At 37.1% G+C, this 12656-nt stretch overlaps 1 protein-coding gene across 4 annotated transcripts in view; it reads left to right on the forward strand.

The window, feature by feature from the left end:
* RBMS1 (RNA binding motif single stranded interacting protein 1) overlaps window positions 1-9819 on the forward strand; it is a 157730-nt gene extending 147911 nt beyond the window's left edge. For all 4 annotated transcript variants that reach the window (XM_060777765.2, XM_060777773.2, XM_060777756.2 and 1 more), the window contains exons 10-14: window positions 3001-3051; window positions 4002-4112; window positions 6029-6109; window positions 6521-6605; window positions 7112-9819. In XM_060777765.2, the coding sequence (XP_060633748.1) occupies window positions 3001-3051; window positions 4002-4112; window positions 6029-6109; window positions 6521-6598 (321 nt within the window). In that variant the 3' untranslated portion in view covers window positions 6599-6605; window positions 7112-9819. The remainder of the gene's footprint in view (window positions 1-3000; window positions 3052-4001; window positions 4113-6028; window positions 6110-6520; window positions 6606-7111) is intronic.
* Window positions 9820-12656: the final 2837 nt, after the last annotated feature.

The following is a 12656-nucleotide window of genomic DNA, read 5'->3' on the forward strand; positions in this document are numbered from 1 at the left end:
TTTTAGGCTTAGCGGGTTTAATACCTAAAATTTATTCACCAAAACAGGTCCTGGCTGCTTTTTGCATGCAGAATGACAAAATCGCACATTCTACAAGGCTTTAATGTAAAGATCACACAAATCCACGATGGGAATTTGAAGTGCTCTTACGCTTTTGAAGTGTTCACCGTTTCCTGTAGCATAGAGATTGATAAAACAAAAGCTTCTGGTGGTGCTTCTTAACTTTACTTCTGAGGCAGAGATGATGGATTGTGTTCCTGGGAACTGTGGGAATCCTCAGGTACTTATCAAGGATTCCTCAGCAAAGAGATAAGGAGAAAAGGCTGAGAAGATTTCCTGAAAGGCAGCTTCCTCGACTACCATTCCTGCTCATATGCATAAACGACTGCTGCCACATAGCTGTTGCAGGTCAAGAAGTGTCCTGTGTGTAGCTCTGGAGTTTTCCAGCAGACTTTTCTCTGTCGATGGCATTACATAGTCGCAAGACTACAACTGACTGGGGCAAGATGAATGACTACTGAGATCATACAACTCTCTTGCTAAAAGAGCTTCACTAGCTACCAGTTCATTTCCAGACACAATTCAAAATGCTGATCACAACCTAGAAAGCTGTTTAGGTCCAGGCTATCTGAAAGATCATATAACAACCTGCCAGAATCTTGAAATCTTTAAAGCTTTTTTTTTCTTAGTCCCACCACCATCAAAGACTAGCTTGGTGGGGACATAAGAGAGAACTGTCTTGTGTTTTTCACATTCTCTGGAACTCCTTTGGCGGAGACTAGCCTGGCCTCTCCCTATTGTATTTTTGCCATCAGATTAAGACATTTTTTTAATTTAAGCAAGATTTTGACATACAAGCACAGGTGGCTTTCCTATGATAGATAGATAGATAGATAGATAGATAGATAGATAGATAGATAGATAGCAGAGAGAGAGAGATGACCTTTTGTACGTTTTAATTGGTTTCAAAATGTATTATATGATTGAATTGTTTTTAAATGGTATGATAAGTATTTTAAGTTATTAAACCAGGTTCTGCTCTGGGAGAAAGACAGCATATAAATCAAACAATGAAATAAATAAATGGCTGAGTGCCAACCAGATAAGGGAAGGAAACCCAAAATCCTTAATGGTTTGCTTCTATCTCCTCATCTTTGTGAAATATTTCGTTAAGTCTGTCATCTTTTTCTTTAAAATAATCTGTGTGGAAATAGACTAAGGCAAGGAAAGTTTAGCACGTGGGGTTGAAACGCTGTGGGTGTACATGTCTCTCATGCTAACAGGAAAAGCTTTGTAACCAGTCAGAGTGCATATGCTGATCCTGAACCCATCAGCAGAGGGGACTGATTGAAGAGAAAGGAAGATAGATGTACTGAGCCAACACAAGATTGTATTAGTGCTATTAGTACAGGGAGAGTCTACATTTCCAATTGATCCAGTGCCAGGTATTGCATATCGTCCTGCCCACTAATGTTGAAGCTGCCAGATGGAAGACCTTTTGGAGGCCTGTGTTATGTCTGGTTGAAATTCATGAATAACTTCTCCAGAAATTTTCTGGCTGCCAATTTCCAAGACCCACCAAAATGGAGAAGAGAGCAGTCTCACCCAAATCTCAAGAAAGCAGTAAAATCACAGGGCTTGTAGGATTTTTTTTAATGCACGCTGCTTAGTTGGCCTCGTAGACATTTTTTTCAAGGCAAGTATTATTCAACAACTTGCTTCTTCAGTCAGAATCTGAGTCGATAAAATATCAAACATTGAACTGTTCATTTTGCTGCACTAATATTTATTATTTATGTATTTGAAACATTAATATTCCGCCCTTCTCACTCCGAAGGGGACTCAGCTATTTGAAAAGGAAACCACAATTTTAAAACTTTATTTGGAGTAAAGAAGGATAAAAGATAGTGGTTATAATTTTTTGAAACAGTTTGTTCTAAGTTTTTCTCCAAGATACCCAGCTGTTCCTTATCAGATCTAAGGAACAGTTTCCCTCAGTTCTTTACATCTCGAGTTTTCACAACTGAATGTTGCCTCAAGCCTTCTCTTCTCTTCTCAAAAAACAAACAAACAAAGCGGCTGCATAGCTATAAAAAGCCCCTAAAGTTAACCTGACGTTAAAGTTGGGCATTCAACCAGGGATCCGACAATCTCTGATAATACAAATCTCAGTTGGTCTCAGAAGAAGGAGGCAGATGTTACCACTTAGCCGGACCACTCCTTCTCCTTGCTCTCTGAGAGAGAAGATCATATCCTGTACTCTTGCTGTCTCTGTGAGGTCAGATTAGAATTTGGGTTGCTGCTTGCTGAGTTAAAGTGAACATCAAGCTGGTCAACCATTTCATTCCAGTTTTTCAGAACTGAGGAATCAGAGGGAAACCCCTCTGAGGTTTTCTCTTCTGTATTTTACTACCACCAAGCCACCTCAAAGCTTTCAAAATATGATCTGCAAATGGTGATTTGATAAAATTGCACACACAAGTTTAAAAGATTGCAAGCCAGTAAAGAATACCATGAATCACATTTCCTTTCTCGCTATTGTGCAACAAAAAGGACAAAGTATTACAGTGCAAGCCTGATTTAAAATAACCTTTCCTGAACTTCAGTTATTTTTATTAATTGTGTCAGAAGTGAATTGAGGGTACAGTTGTAATGTATTTAAAAACACAAGCAAAGTAAAAAAAAAAACCTGGGCATTATGCTAAATGTGCTTTGACTTGGAGTGCCTCTGGTGTTGCTATAAGAAGGTCCTCCACTGTTCATGTGGCAGGGCTCAGGCTGCATTGTAATAGATAATCTGTGGTTTGCTCTTTGTAGGCCCATTTCTGAACTTCCCAGATTGCTGCTGGACTGCAGTTAGCATCATCTGAGATCATAGGCAATGCTGGCTGTGAGGGGAAGAAATTCTTATTCAACAGCATCTAAGACTGTATGATTGATCCTATTAATATTATTGGTTATGAATCATTGTTTCTATAAATGTCATTTTTTATTATCTAGGTGCAGAGTCCTTCATGGATGCAGCCTCAGCCCTATATTATGCAGCATCCTGTAAGTATGCACATTTGCTCCTATGTTACCTGGGAATTGTTTTGGATTAGCCTTCCTTCCCTCCCTCCCTCCCTCCCTCCCTCCCAGCTGTTTTCACTGTGACTGTGGTTTCTAATAGGTATTACTAGTTCTTACCCATCCAGCATTGTTTTGTGCATCCCAGATGTAGCTTACCAACACCTTGCCCTATGCATGATTTGTTATCCTAAAAAGTAAGCTGAATTCTAGGTGGTGATAGTTTACTTATGGCAAGGTCCATTGGAAGAAACTACTAGTTAGAGAAATGATAGAAAGCTGTGAAAATGATAGAAAGTTGTGTGCATATATATATATAGACAGAGGGGAGGGGGAGGAGGAAATACAAGTTAGAAGGGTTATGATGAAAGAGTCAAGCCATTTCAAACTTCCCACTGAAGCTTGTGCCTTCTCCTATATAGAGCATGTAAGGGAGAACATTCATTGCTAATCTGTGAAGTCAAATATTGAGTAGTCATTGCAGAATCAGTTTTGAATTTATGATATTCCTGAGCAATTACATGCTATCTGTTCTAGCTCCCTGTACAAAACAAAGATCACATCTGCTCTCCCAATCACCTTCTGCTCAAGATTATTTTAACTTAAGGTGTCCCTCAGTTCTATGAATGGTCTCTATTTAGCAGATCAAATCTTCATTTGAGCATTGATTTCAATTTCTTCTGTATGTTCTGGCTGTCTCTTGGTCTCAATATCACCTGTAAGAATACGTTCTGTATTGAAAGCAGAGGTTTTGACTGCAAATGGATATTACTAGCATTCTCTTCACACACACTATGATGATTATGCTATCAAGAAAGTGCATCAGTGGTTTTGCAAACTAACCAAAAAACCCCAACGATAATCTATATTATCTTACATTCATGCATACATTTTTATTTATCTTAACCTGAGACATCTTTCTTTCACATTTGTAGGGTGCTGTGTTGACTCCTTCCATGGAACACACCATGTCATTGCAGCCTACATCAATGATCAGTCCATTGGCACAGCAAATGAGTCACCTTTCCTTGGGCAGTACTGGAACTGTACGTAGCAATTCTAATAAGGCTGAACAAACACCCCATAAATGATTATATATGTCTTATCTGTAGAAAATTCTCTTATTGAGGTACCCAATCTAGCTTGTTATAGAATTAGAATTATAAAGTTGGAAGAGACCACTAGGGCTATCCAATCCAATTATATTTGTAATACCTGGAATTGGTCATGTACTAGAAATTACAACAAATCCATTAATCTCAACTGCTAAGGTTACCCTTTTGTGCCATATTTAAATGGGGGGAGGGATTGCTGTCAATTTGAGAAGCAAATGACCAAATTTTCTGCTGTTAAGCCACTTAATGTATTATTGAATTGGTTTTCTTTCTCACCAAAACATGTGATCTATATTTTATAGAATTAGAATTATAAAGTTGGAAGAGACCACTAGGGCCATCCAATCCAATTATGTTTGTAATACCTGGAATTGATTGTATACTTTGTAGGCATATTTTTTCTAAATCACAGCTGAAATCCTATGATATGCTTGTTCTCTTAGGTTGGGAACAAGAACTGGCCATTGTTAGCTGAATGCTCTATCTAAAATGTGTTAGGGAAGGTTCATAAAAACCTAAGAAGGGTCTTGCTAGAGCAGAACAGAGACATATCTAATCCATCAAGCTGTTCACCAACCAAATGCCCATGAAAAGGCCCACAAGCAGGTCATTACTACAATGACACCCTCTTTTTCATAAATCCCAGCGCACTGCTTCTGATAATGGAGGTGGTACATAAATGCCATTATTAGTAAACACCTATGGAATTATCTTCCATAATTTTATCAAATCCCTTTCAAAGTCATTCCAGTTAAGATCCATTGCCCACCCTTCACCTTCACCGGATGATCCTACATTTTGTTGTGTTACAAAGGAGAGACAACAGCTTTTCCCTACCCACTTTCTTCATAGTGCATACATTCATCTTTGACCCTTATATGTGAATTACATGTACAATTTCTTCTAGTTTACAATTACTCATATTTCCTCTAAGATAAACAGCCCAAAATGTTTTTCCCCCATACTGGAATTGCTTCTGCTCCTTGACCATTTTGGGATGCACAAATTGTGACATTTGTTTGATTGCTTGGCAAAGAATACTCGGAAACTATTTTGAAACATCTACATGACTTTCTTCAGACACATTAAAGCAGTCTGCTATGTTTTGAATATTCTTGAGTTGTATTCAAAGCTGTCCTTCTGAATGTGGAAGGCATCTCCCATGGGCTCCCTATGCTCACTCATCACACTTAAATAAATTGATGTTAACACACACTAAGTTTCAGCACTTCAAGGATTAATTTTTTTCCCCCAGAGACTCACTGTGGGTGGTTTCTCTTCCACATGCAAATTTCCTCAAAACTAAAAGTAACCAGAACTTAATTTACCTTTTTTTGAGTAAGAAACAGAAAAATATGTTGTAAATCTTAGGTTAATGCATTCCTACTCACTCTTCTCTCAAATCGCAAGGAGAAATAATTTGAAAACTTTGGTCTTTCTACCTTTAACCATGGCTTGTAATTTCATCTGATTGGAAAATCTGTGGCAAACATTCACTATTGCTAAATTAATCAGTTTGTCAAATTGGACAAACTAACAGTGATTAAGTATAGAAGGGAAGCTGATAAACCCAAGCTGTAGTGTAGCTTACCTTTTTGCTTGAGCCCTGCACAGAAAAGGAATATCTGAATCTAAATGGGATGCTTCCTTCTCTTGTAGCCAAACCTCATGGCAAAGCCTGAAACATGTAGTAAATACTGTCAAAGATATCACAGTTTGGAAACCTGTCTCAGTGGAGCAGTATTGTCTTCTGTTTACTTGATGTTCATCTTTTGGTGGGAAACCAACCCTGTGTTGCTTCTGTTCCTTTCGCTTAGCTGAATGCACTTCTCTGCCTTTCTTTGTAGTACATGCCTGCCACAACAGCTATGCAAGGAGCCTATATACCCCAGTACACACATGTTCAGACTGCAGCTGTTCCAGTTGAGGTACGTAAAGCTTTATTGAAGAAAGTTGTAGACAAAGTCCCATCATTGTATTGCTGTGAAGAAGTTGTAATGACCATTTTCATGGTACATCATCTTGCAAAGTAATACTGAGAGTTCATATGAAGGATGCGCTAAAACCGATAAGCTTCTGAATAAGCAATGAGGGAACACTACTAAATTTGCAAACATAGCTGGTAATTGTCCTCTGTATATAAAGAAAAAAAGGAATGTGTTTTATATTTTCTTACTAAAAGAGATCTGATGTCCTATTAAAAGATCAATGTGCATGTGAGAGAGAGAGAAAAGAGAGATCCCTAGGTGTTTGACTAGTTTGAAAACAATGCCAGCATTGCTTAAGTTTGAAGAAATTCTTAGAATTCCTTCTCCCATACACCATATTTTCTTTTTCAGGAAGCTAGTGGCCAACAGCAAGTTACAGTAGAGACGTCCAGTGATCATTCTCCATATACTTATCAGCAGAACAAGTAATTGAGAGGTAAAGCTGTTGTTACATTTCTTTGAACATCGATTATGAAAGAAACCCCTACATACAAATTCCTGATTGCAGGAAATGATTTTCTAAAGATGTTTTCTCAAGTCAGTTTTTTTAAAATATATATCTTGTTATTTATTATTATTATTATTATTATTATTATTATTATTATTATTATCTATACAATGCTTGTTCTCTCTAATGAAAGAGACTCAAAGCGGCTTACAGCAAAAATGATACAATACAGTTTGAAATCCAAAAAACATACAAACATTAAAATACAATTAAATATTAACGGTATTAAAAATAGTTTGAAACCCTTAAAACCAATTTGAAAGCTATTCATAGCTAAGAAGGGATGAAAGAAACTAAAAAATGCATGCACAGTCAATGAGTGCCCTGCTTAGTATGTTGAATATCTGCTTACTCCAATATCCGGATGTAGAGAAAGGGACATACATTTTTACCTTGGCTGAACAAAACACTATTTGTTTCATTCTCTTTTGCAGATGTGTGGTGTTGATCTTGCCTAGAGAAGGATGCAAAGGCTGAAACAATCATGGATTTTACTGATCAATTGTGCTTTAGAAATTATTGACAGTTTTGCACAGGTTCTTGAAAACGTTATTTATAATGAAATCAACTGAAACTATTTTTGCTATAAGTTCTATAATAAGGTGCATAAAGAAAAAAGAAAAATCCTTAAATTCATCCTAGTAGCTGTTCCCTCCCTTCCTTGAACAGGTTTATTTTAGTAAGAAATTTTTTATCAAGTATTATGACGCAAAAAAAAAATAAAGAAAAGAAAGAAAAAAAATTCTGGCCATGCACAGATTGCAATGGAGACATGTTCACGTGCATGACAGAATCCGTCTCTTGAGTTTTTTTGTTTTGTTTTAATTTTTTTAATTGCATAAGATTTATTTTTTTGAAATTTAAACTAGTAAACATCCACGCCGATGCTCTGTGCTTGCTGTGTGAGTGTCGCTATAGTGCAGTGTTGCAGTTGTTGTGTCTGTTTCCATAGCTTTCTGTTCTGTTCTGTTTTTTTTTTTCCTTTTCCTTTTAAGGTAGTGTGAAGTGTCTTATCCTTTTTCTATCGATTCCAATTTGCCTTAACTCTTTTAATGCTGTAGCTGTTTCAGTACGTAGTCCAAACTAATGGTGTAGAATGCTTTTGACCAAATGAGCTGGTCTATTATGCCTTGTAAAACAGCAAGATAGGGCTTCTAAGAGGTAGTCGATTAAAATTGCTGAAAAAAAACCTGGCTTTTTAAAGAAATGTGTAGTAAGTGTTTTTAATGATTTTGTTTTTCCTCACATAATAATGTAAGGTTGTGAAATGCAAGGTTGTGGGCGGGGCGGGAGGGATGGTGGGGTGGGCAGGGAAATGTTTTGTGTGAAACACATTTTTCTGACGGGGGAAATTTTAATAGGATAAATTGTTTGTAAGGCCTTATGCCGAATTAGTTTTTCCTCTGCTAGTTAGGAACTCTGCTGTATGATGATGCAATGTAGAAAAAAAAGAGAAAAAAAAGAAAAACTTTTTGCCTTTTTCCAGAAGCTAATTGTTGTTCTAGTTTTAGGGTGCGGGGGATTTGGGGGAGGGGGGAACTCTGCAGAATGTCTTCTGTCCTTCCTTTCTTGTAATGAATAGTGCTTTAGAATGAGGCTGTACTGAGACCTAGCGGATAGAAGCATTTGCTTTTACAGCAAAGGCAAAAGCTAAAAGACTCTTCTTTTTTTTTCCAAAACATAATAAGCTGAGATGTAAAGTAGAAAAAGAAAACCTACTAGATTGGGTACTAGCTCTCTATATTAGGTAAATAAAGACTTGGCACTTTTTAAAGGTAACTTTACCAAAGAACAAAGAGCCAGTAACCAATAATTCTGATTTGTCTCAGCAGTTACGTCTTCTGTAATCTTTTACGATTATTATTGTTATTGTTATTATTATTTTGCCGGACCAGTTTGCGGTTAGAAGAATGTGCCTTTTTTTGTACATTTGCATTTAGGTTTTTATAATTTGTAATTGACGTATGGACACAAAACAAGCAAACAAAACAAAAAAGCATGAAGGAAGACTTGGATCCAAGCAGTGCCACACTTTACATCATCACTACAAGTGTTAAGTGTAAAGAAGAAGAAAAAATAAAACAAACATTTTGAAACTATGAAATTCCTGATTTCACAAATACACTGTTATTTGTACTTTTTACATATTAGGTAAACTCACTGCTATTAAAGCTCGTTTTATTATGATCGCATGTGTATGAAATCAAATGGTAAATTAAGTTGTCTTCCAAAACTGTGTACTTGTCTGGTCAGCTGTGTATGATCAGTTATCTACCTCAAGGCTTATTTCCTTTTGTAATGGGACAGGTTGCTGGCCCTCCCTGTTACCACAGACCAAATCATCCTAGCTCAGGAGCTAGGCCTAAGCAATCCTTTCTTTTCACTTTTTTTTTTTAGTTTTTAAATTTTGTGTATTCAAGTACAGATGTCAGTGACATTTCATAGTTTCAAAAGTCAATGCTGCTCTGAGAAGTGTAGATTCTAGTAAATTACATAGTCATAAGAAATGTGTTTTGTTTCTTTTTGTTATTATGTTTTTTAAAGAAAAAAGTTGTGGTATTATTGGTTCTATGCTCCCTGGAATTGACTGCTTTGTCAAAGTTCAGACTTCTTGCAGCTTATTTATTCCCCGTAACTGGTGTGTCTCCAGATCTGGAAGAGGACGATAGAAGGATAAGGTGTTATTTGCTACTTGATGTTTTTCTTCAATTAGCTGAGCTTTAGGTTAGAGGAAGGGAAGAGAGGCTGCTAGAAAAGTCTGAACTAAGTGCCATACTCATTATCTGGGTAAGATTTGCAAAATGTAACCTCTGTACATAAAGAAATAATCAGTTACTTAAACATCACATAGTAGACAGCCATTAAATTATAAAAAAAATAATTTATGAAGAAAGACCTTTTGTACAGATTGAAAAAAAAGATTTTCATAGAGATATCTATATGATCAAGAGAGTTAATTTTTTATTTTTGTTTTACTAGTGCCACAAACTTGCCAGTGGTAACTTATTTGTCCGGTTCAAGATAACTCTGTCATTTTGTTGTTAAATGCCAAAAGACATTTTTGAACTGTAAATTTGATTAGCTTTTTTCTGTTTTTTTTTTCTTTTGAAAAATTTTGAATAAAAAAAGATCAAAAATGAAACGTGGTTCTCTTTGTGTTTTCCCCACCTCACAATTGCTAGAAATAGGCAGCATATAGATGACTTTTAGCATTATCAAAGGATCAGAAAAAATACATTGCTTTCATTAGAGATCTTATGCCTTACTGATATTAACTTTTTCCAAACTGCACTGTTGTTGTTTTTTGAAAGGAAAAATAACATGGGCGTAACAAAAGAAAATGGCAATTTAAACAAACATTGGGTTGCTGTGAACTTTTTTGGTGGTATGGCCATATACCAGAAGCATTATCTCCTGATGTTTCACCCACATCCATGGCAGGCATCCTCAGACCCCTCAACCTCTGAGAATGCCTGCCATAGATGTGAGTGAAACGTCATGAGAGAATGTTTCTGGAACATGGCCATACTGCCCAGAAAACTCACAGCAACCCAGTGATTCCAGCCATGAAAGCCTTCGACAACAGATTGAAATGAACATTGTTTGTGGGAGGTTTTAGCAACCAGTCTTCCCAGGCCAACCAGTATCTCTAGTGAACTAAACACAGGTGGTTTCCAGAAGCAGTCTGTCTGCCAAACAAAAACAGCCCTCTGTGTATTTTAATACTAGTGAAAGAAAATGGAGGAGCTATTTTACTACTTCTTGACTGCAGCAACTATAGTCATCCCTTTATGTTCACAGTGCTTAAGGGCGGAGGACCCTTGTGAAAGTAAAAAGCTGCAAATATAGAAATGGTATTTTTTAAATCTGAGAAAACACTTCCAACATGAGTCTGTGCTCAACTTCTTTTGAAGGACATAGAAATTCCTTGAGAAGTGCTCTCTCTAGAAATCTCTAGTTCCTTCAGCATGACGAAAGACCTGGAGATTGCTAGAGAGGTTATTTTTACTCCAAAAACCACAAATGTGGAGGGACAACTATCCATTTCCTTCAGTATACCGGAGGACCTGCTTCTTCCTTAACTGGCTTACTTGAGGGACCTGATTTTTGCATGAAATTTACAGGTCACCTTGTGATGTTCATGTTTGGCTCACTCAGAATAAGAGACACCTGGTGAACTGTCCAACGGAATGGAGAGTGGCTCCACAGAGCAAACCCTGGCAAGCATTCACTATCTGTTTATCTTCCTGTTACCTTTTCTGTGGGTGTGTAAAAGAGGGGTATCACTCAAGTTCAAGAGCTCACCTCTGCTCTTAACCATTTATATATTAAATAGATTTTAATTCCTTGTGAGGAATCTACTTAACAGTTGCCTTTTTCTACAGTTATGGCTGTACAGAACTGAGGCGGATCACATCATTTTAAATTCAGGTGTTAGCAAATGTTTAGAGACACCTAGCTGGACTGAGGATGCCACCAATTTTACCTTCCCTCACCACCCATTGCTTTCCCAGCTCCTAATCCCAAGGCATTGCAATGGCAAACTGCTTTCTAAGAAATCCATTGCTAAGTATAGGAGATTTAAATCGATTCCTGCAGCAATATAGCCTAGCTGTTTTCTTAACATTTCACCACAGTGCAGCATCAAAAGGATAAGTGCCTCCTGGGGTTGCAATCCTAGAATAAGTACTTCCTTGGTCGGGCATTTCTTTCAGCAGGACTGTATTACGATTTTGCAAACCAAAGAAATGCTCTGCCTTTCTCAATTGATATCTTGAGCTCCAGCTCCTCACAATAAGAAAGAGATCTTTACAAGCATTCCTTTGTTTTTGGCAATACATTTCACAAAGACACAATACAAACCTGCTCGGGTCATTGCAAATATTTGAAGCAACCTGTTGGGTAAATACATCGAGAGGTGGGGTTTTTTAACAGATCAGTTTTCTCAACTCAAAACATTTGGTTTGCATAGGCTGCTCCAGGAAATGCTAATAGAGAAGTGTATATGTGTGTTCAGGTTATGGCTGTGCCAAACACACCTACACTGGTGGAGCACACTTGCAAATGCAGACCTCATGTCTCTAGTTAGCACTGCTGATCCCAGTTGCATCTCACTACTGACTACTGGGAAATTTAAAGTTATTGGGAAATCTAGAGCTACTGATATAGTGTGCAAGACAGATGTTTCATGCAGCTCTAACTTGGATCTGATGCAAGCTTTTTAAAAAATATATTAACTCTCACAAAGACACAATACAAAGGCAGTAGATGCTGATAATATAACATATAGACTGAGGGGGGGGCAGCTATGACACTCTGGATGTTAGCAGAATGGAATTCTTACGATCCTTCACCCTTGAGTTGCTGGCTAAGGCCAATGGGAGTTGTAGTCAAGCAATATCCGAAGGCCACAGTTGCCTATCCCTGATGTAAGTAATGGTATTCTATACATATATGCTTGGAAGAAGTCATTTGGTTAAATGGAAGGGAAAAAGAACTCCTAGGTTAGTTCTGTGCTTTTTTCCTCCATTACCCCACAATAAGCTCTTAGATCATAGCTTTCCAAACATTTCATGGTGGTGCCACACTTTTGAGACATGTATCATTTTACGACACAGTAATTTGATTCTACCAGAAAATCCTTTATAAGAGATCCAGACACATGCATAAATTTTAATAACAAAATTTATATGAGCACATGAACATTTTTAATTTATATATTTTTATATAAAATATGTGATTTATTTCTTATTTCACGTAGACTCATATTATCTTGTATGGACATATAATGAATATATATCCCAGTAACTGTCAAGCAGAGCTATAGCACAAGTTGACAAATGCTATGTTCTCTGTCCATACAGTTACACATTCCCCAACATTATGGGGATCGCTGAACAGAATAAAAGATTAGTATTCTTCCCCAATCATGGATTTTTCACTCTAATCATGTAGCGGCAAAAAAGGCCAATGGGATTT

This window comes from Anolis sagrei, chromosome 1 (genome assembly GCF_037176765.1).
Source record: "Anolis sagrei isolate rAnoSag1 chromosome 1, rAnoSag1.mat, whole genome shotgun sequence".
Classification (NCBI taxonomy): domain Eukaryota; kingdom Metazoa; phylum Chordata; class Lepidosauria; order Squamata; family Dactyloidae; genus Anolis; species Anolis sagrei.